This window comes from Rhamphochromis longiceps, linkage group LG17 (genome assembly GCF_057381845.1).
Source record: "Rhamphochromis longiceps isolate RC_006_pf linkage group LG17, R_longiceps_female_GT1.1, whole genome shotgun sequence".
NCBI classification, from domain to species: Eukaryota; Metazoa; Chordata; class Actinopteri; order Cichliformes; family Cichlidae; genus Rhamphochromis; species Rhamphochromis longiceps.
In genome coordinates, this window is record NC_140573.1 from 38,323,151 (window position 1) to 38,329,089 (window position 5,939).

Genomic DNA, 5,939 nt, shown 5'->3' on the forward strand with positions numbered 1-5,939 from the left:
AGAGTTAAAATCACCCTCTACAATGTGGGCAACAGAAAATACCTATATATTTTTCATTTTCCTACTTTTTCCTCAGATTCCAGCTGAGTATAATTAGAATGGAAAAAAGTTTGTAAACCCATCTACTGATATTATTTTACGGTTCAGTTAGCTTTGCACAAGAATAGCTACTTTTACCTTCTTACTTTAAGTAAATTAAAACAATTCTGGCTTTATTTTGATAGATGCAGTTAAGAGTGACAGGAAAGCAGAGGACGCGGGGAAGACATGCGGCAAAGGGCTTTGAACCAGGGCTGCCCAGGTGGATGTTGGGATCTTGGAAGGACCGTATGGCTGAGAGCGGGCCTGCTCATCCCAGTGAGCTAAACTGGTGCCCCCACTTGCTTTTAAAGCATTTACTTTATATGCCGGTCAATACTTAAATTAAATTTTCCATGATTTCATGAAAAATTAATACCAGAACTGGGACAAAGCTATATTGCTTACACCACTACAGTTAAAGAAGGCAGCTTGTTAACCAAGCTTGTTAGCTAATAATTTAGCTAACCTAGCAATTAGCTAATAATTTAGCATTCCAATTTAGCTCTCTCTAAATATGGTAGCTTCTGGCTCCAAAAAACTAACATTAAAAGACAAAAGATTAATGTTGAGGCTTCAAAATTTAGAGTCCAAAAGCAATGGAAGACTTTACTGTGGCTACATCCGTATTTTATACTGTCGGTGCTTACCTACTGTCACTGAGGTAACGCTTCTTTCAAGTACAAGCTCAGTCTGAAAGAGTTACATTTTTAAATAGACTGAATAAAAATGGTTGCCCGCACTGAACTTTTTACAGACCCAAAAGTCTCACTGAAAAATGGCATGAAGCCTCCAAGACATTTCAGGCAAAAAAGTCGAGCTGGTCATCTACACCAACATCCCTATCTGTCCTTATGTCATATACTAAACACACAACCCTGCATCGCTGTTTGCTGTCTTAGCCCCTCCATCACCCAACATCCACCTGTAGTTATATAATAAATCAATTTCAAATGTGACTTGTCTGCCAAAACTGTATCGAGAGGAATGATTCACCCGCTACGCTAACATGATGGAGCTGCTTGGGTTGTGACACGACTGATCCGCAAGTAATAAAATTCAAGTTCAGTGTTTTGTTTCCTTCTATATACAGACTGTTTTGGGCACTTTAGTTTTGCTCTGTCTGATGCTGTCTGTGCAGCATCAGTTTCAGGAAGAATCTTTTATTCTTTTGGTAACTCCAGCCAATTTTGTTCCTTTCACTAACTGGGAGAGTTCACAAAATTCACAAATTTCTTTACAAAGTAACTTGTGAAGTTGGGTTATGAACTAAAGAGTGGACAGAGTCCTTCCTGCTGAATCCACAGTGGCACTTTGGCCTCTGCCAGCGGGCTATTGCAGAGTGCTTTGTAGTGACAAGTCATTACCTCAGCTGGCACTTTGTTAGCAAACAGGGAATCTGTTGCTGGAGCAATCTACTCATTACTTGCTAATCACTTGAATAGGAGGACCTGTTTGTGCAGACACACATAAAGCAAGCTGCACAAGCACAAACACATTTAGTGAGCATGCTGGACTGGGCTTTTCTGCAAAGCACAGACGTTATTGTGTTCCTAATGGTGCTTGAAGTAATTACACCCTGTAATGTTACTCGCTGTCTAGTCCTCTCCAGCAAGCCTCAGCATGGAAGCTCAGAAGTACTATACACAATCCACCATTCTCCACTAAATGACTCCATTAGCCAGAAGGCATCTGCAGTCACTTCTTCTTGTGTGAGAATATGAGGCATGCTTCAATAAAAGCCCAACTGACTGCATACAAAGGGTAGTTGGTCATTGAGAGGAAACAAACAAATTATTAGTCATATTTGTTATTGGATGAGGATGCTGAAGACTTTATCGAGCAATACACAACCTTTCATTACATGTCCAGTACAAAGAAAAATGCATTACACTTTTATTGTGCAAATAGTTGATGAATAAGGGAGACGGTAATTGAATACGTTTGAGAAACCGAAGCACTGATGCAATCTTCAGCAATCTTTCTCTTCATTTGCAGTTTTGACCAAAAGGCACACTAATTCACTGCGTTTAGAAATAGTGGAGTCAGTATTTGAATGTAATAATTTGCACAATATTAAACTGGTTTGTTGAATTGGCTAAATGAATGTAATGTAGTGTTCACTTGCTGGGCCCACGTCCTCATTTAGGTTTGACAGCGTTTTAATGGCTTAAACATGAATTGAGCTGCGGTTTGGGGAAGGCCTCGAAAGGGACTGATGGCGGCTCCCGGGCCTGGCAGATCCCCATGCAATACATAGAAGTGAAAAGGGAAGGAAGAGTGGGGCACGAAAAACAAGAACAAACAACTTATAGAACTGGGAGATCACACATCGATAACAAGCAGAAGGAGCGTGTTTGGAGGCGTGGTCCCGCTCCTGAAATTCAGATACTTTATCTCTAATAATATCGTACAAATAAACAGCTTGCACACTGTGATGGCCAAACCTATGGCCACACCCTAGTGTCGGTAACTCTTGTGTATTTTTATTTCTCCATTTGAACACAATAACACACTTTGGTTTCTAATTAGTTTGATTGGTTTAAGTACATTTGTTCTATTTGTAAGCACACACATTTAGTTTACTTATGTATGCATACCAGTAGTGATGGGACGTTCTGTATCGAGGCTTCGGAGCGTGTGTCGAGTAATGGAGGGGGCGTTTCCGCGAAGCGCGTATCGAGGCTTGCTTCATTTATGGGAGGAGCTGAAAATGATGACGTCCGAAGCCTCGCTGCCTGGCTGTACCACGTGACTGGTTCAGGAAGCGGTTCGAACTTTGCCGCGAGATATGACAGCGATATAAACCCCTCAGACTTCATTCAAAAATGTGGGTGTTTGATGGAGAGTTGCGGTTAGTGAGAGTTTGGAGACCGTTTGGAGGTTTATGAGAGTGAGGAAAGTCAGGAGAGAATGGAGCCAGCTAAGAAGAGGAGGCTGTCCTCCCCTGTGTGGGAACATTTTGATCTTATTCCTCCCAACAAGGTATGTAAATTTCTACAGAAGATGTATTTTCATGATACTGATGGTGCAATACAATTTATGTTGAGCTGTCTTGACTTTTGTACAAGGTGAAGTGTTTGCTATGTGCCAGGGAGCTGGGATATAACAACAACACCTCATCCATGCTTAGGCACTACAGAACTTTGCATGAGAATAAGGGGGACACCGATTGTGGAGCAAGACCAGGTGAGCCATCAAATGCAATGATAATATAGGATGCAGTAATGTTACTAAATGATATAACAATATTATACAACTGTTATAAGTTACGTGTGTGCTATTTATATTTGTGCTTTATCTTTATTGTCTTTCCTCAGGAGAACAATCTCAAATAGATGAAGACCTGGTCAGCATGGTGATTGAGGACTCCCAGCCATTTAGCATTGTGGAGGACAAAGGATTCAAAAGATTTGTTAAATCATTAAATCCTAGCTATGTTCTCCCCACTAAAAAGGTCATAAAAGCAGTGAAAATTTAGTTTTTACAGAATAAAATGTGAACAGGCAGTGTGTAGCTGTCCATACCTCAACGTTACAAAAGCACAACTACTGTCCACACCCCAACCACACCTCACCTCACAGTAAATGATCATTTCCATTTCAAGCATTTCCAAATAATCATTTCCCATACTGCCAGTATAAATATACACAGTATACTGCCATCACTACAATATACATGTTTTACACACTCCTTTTGTTGTTGACATTTACAGGCTGTGTGCAAAATGCCACACTCTTCAAATTCATGCCAGCTATTATTTTTACGTCCAGTAGGTGTCCTGCTAGAGCAAATGAAGCTTCGCGTTGGGGTGAACCAATTGGATGAAAAGCTTCAGTGCTTCATGGGGCTTCATCTGCCCATCACTACATACCAGTTCATTACTTTGTTTCTTCTACCTGTTTCTTACCTGCCATGATCCCTGAGAGTTGCCAGACAAAAGGTGGTGGGCAGGGTTTTAAGCAGTTAAATACAAGAGGGATGATTGGACTGCACCACCACTTCCTGCTGAAGGGGGAGATGTGCATTTTCTTTCATTAAAAAAGCTTTTGTACTTGATTAAATATGCGAGTTTAGGGTTTAGTAGATTTTGATTTTCTTCTTGGGTGTTTAGTTTATTAATAAACTAGACTGTACTGCATCGTTTTTGTGGTTTATGAATGTGTTTTGTTTAGTTACCCCTGTTGTGTCGTAGTGGTCTCATCAGCCATTATATATAACCCTGTCTGTCATTTCCTGTTTAGGTCAGTTATGTTTGTTGGGGCAGTTGTTTGGTTTGTGGTGTTCGCAGGTCTTTTCACCTGAGTTTAGTTTAGTTTTGTTTCTTTGACCGCTTTTATGAGCTCAACATTTATTACTTTTGTAAATATAATTTTTCGGTTAAATAAATGAAAACCCTGTTTTTCTAATAATTCCTGTGACTCCTGCTTTTTCAACTTGGTCCATTACACACACAGTGGGTCCAATTTCACCCATTTATTTCACCACAGTGATGTCATTTTTTTGTGGTATATCAGTTTATGAGTATTTAATGTCACTATGCATTACACAGTCATGTGAAAAACAGGGCAGTCCAGTTAAAAAGTAAGTGCACCTTTATTGCTTCCATAAGAATTAAGAAGGTAAGTAGTAATCAAATGCAGTTGATCGTCACCAAGTGAGACCATCTCTGTAAAAGCAGGAGTTTTGGCATATTGATGCTGGAGCCTTCAGGTGGCACAATCGTTCCAGGAGTGGATGTCTCATCAAAATACCCCAAAGTCAGACTGTGCAATGCTCAGAGAAACTGTAAAAAAAAGAATAAATAGATAAATCGACATCCTAGACTCTACAGGCCTTGGTTAGCATTTTAAATGTTAATAGAGCTATTAGAAAAAGACTGAACAACTATGGCTCTTTTAGAAGGCCTGTCAGCAGAAACCCTCTTTCCTGTAACAAAACAACAACAACAAAAAAACATGGCAGCACAGTTTTGGTTTGCAAAGTTGCATCTGAACAACCCAAAAGATTTCCGGAACACACTTTTATATATCAAAGTATTCTAGACTCAAACTGTCCGACAGCTAAAGTTCAGATGAAATTGGGTCAAGCAACAGAACAACAAACACAAGCATAGCAGTAAATTTGAATCGATTGAAAAAGAAAAGAATCAAGACTTTGGTCAATCGCAACAGTCCAAAGTCCAGTCTTCAGCCCAACTGACAAACTGTGGCAAGACCTTAACAAAGCTTTGAATGAATCCGTTGCAAACCTCATGAACTCAGGCAACGTTGTGAAGAAGAGTCCTCCACAATGAGAGACTGAATAAATCAAACAGAAAACAATTCGATCAGTTTATTGCCACTAAAAATGGTTCACACAGAGCTTGCAAAGCTCCAATTTCTTACTGAAGTTTTAAATTATTTGTTATGCTATTTTTAGGGGTTGAAGTGGCTCAGGAGGTAGAACAGGATATGTACAAACTGTACAGTCGGCAGATAGGTAGGTGAGGAGATCCCCAGCTATTTGATTTGGCAGATCTTTTTTGGGCTGGATACCCTTCTTGACACAACCCCACAACCTCACCTCCCTGGATGAAACCAGAGATCTTTTGCATGTAAGGCAGTGCGTAAACCTTTAATAGTATGAAACTTTACTGAATGGCTGAATGAGATTCCATTTTTAAGTATGTCACTATAGGAAGAAGAAGACTACCACTGACAGATCTATGGGTCGCAAGTAAAACTAAATAACAACTGCTTGAAAATAAGCTCGTGGTGATGCCATTTCAGATTTACAAAATGTGCACTATATTTAAAACACATTTGCTTCATTGATACATTTATGCATAAAGGGTACTCAAGAGAACACAGAGCTCCCCC

General features: G+C 39.9%; 1 protein-coding gene across 1 annotated transcript; it reads left to right on the top strand.

Annotated features, from left to right (window-relative positions):
• Positions 1-2,892: 2,892 nt before the first annotated feature.
• LOC146650149 (uncharacterized) lies at positions 2,893-4,471 on the top strand. The gene is made up of 3 exons (XM_085387216.1): positions 2,893-3,063; positions 3,150-3,267; positions 3,399-4,471. The coding sequence occupies exons 1-3, from the start codon at positions 2,992-2,994 to the stop codon at positions 3,557-3,559; spliced, it is 351 nt and encodes a 116-aa protein (XP_085243342.1). The 5' UTR covers positions 2,893-2,991; the 3' UTR covers positions 3,560-4,471.
• The last annotated feature ends 1,468 nt before the right edge of the window (positions 4,472-5,939 follow it).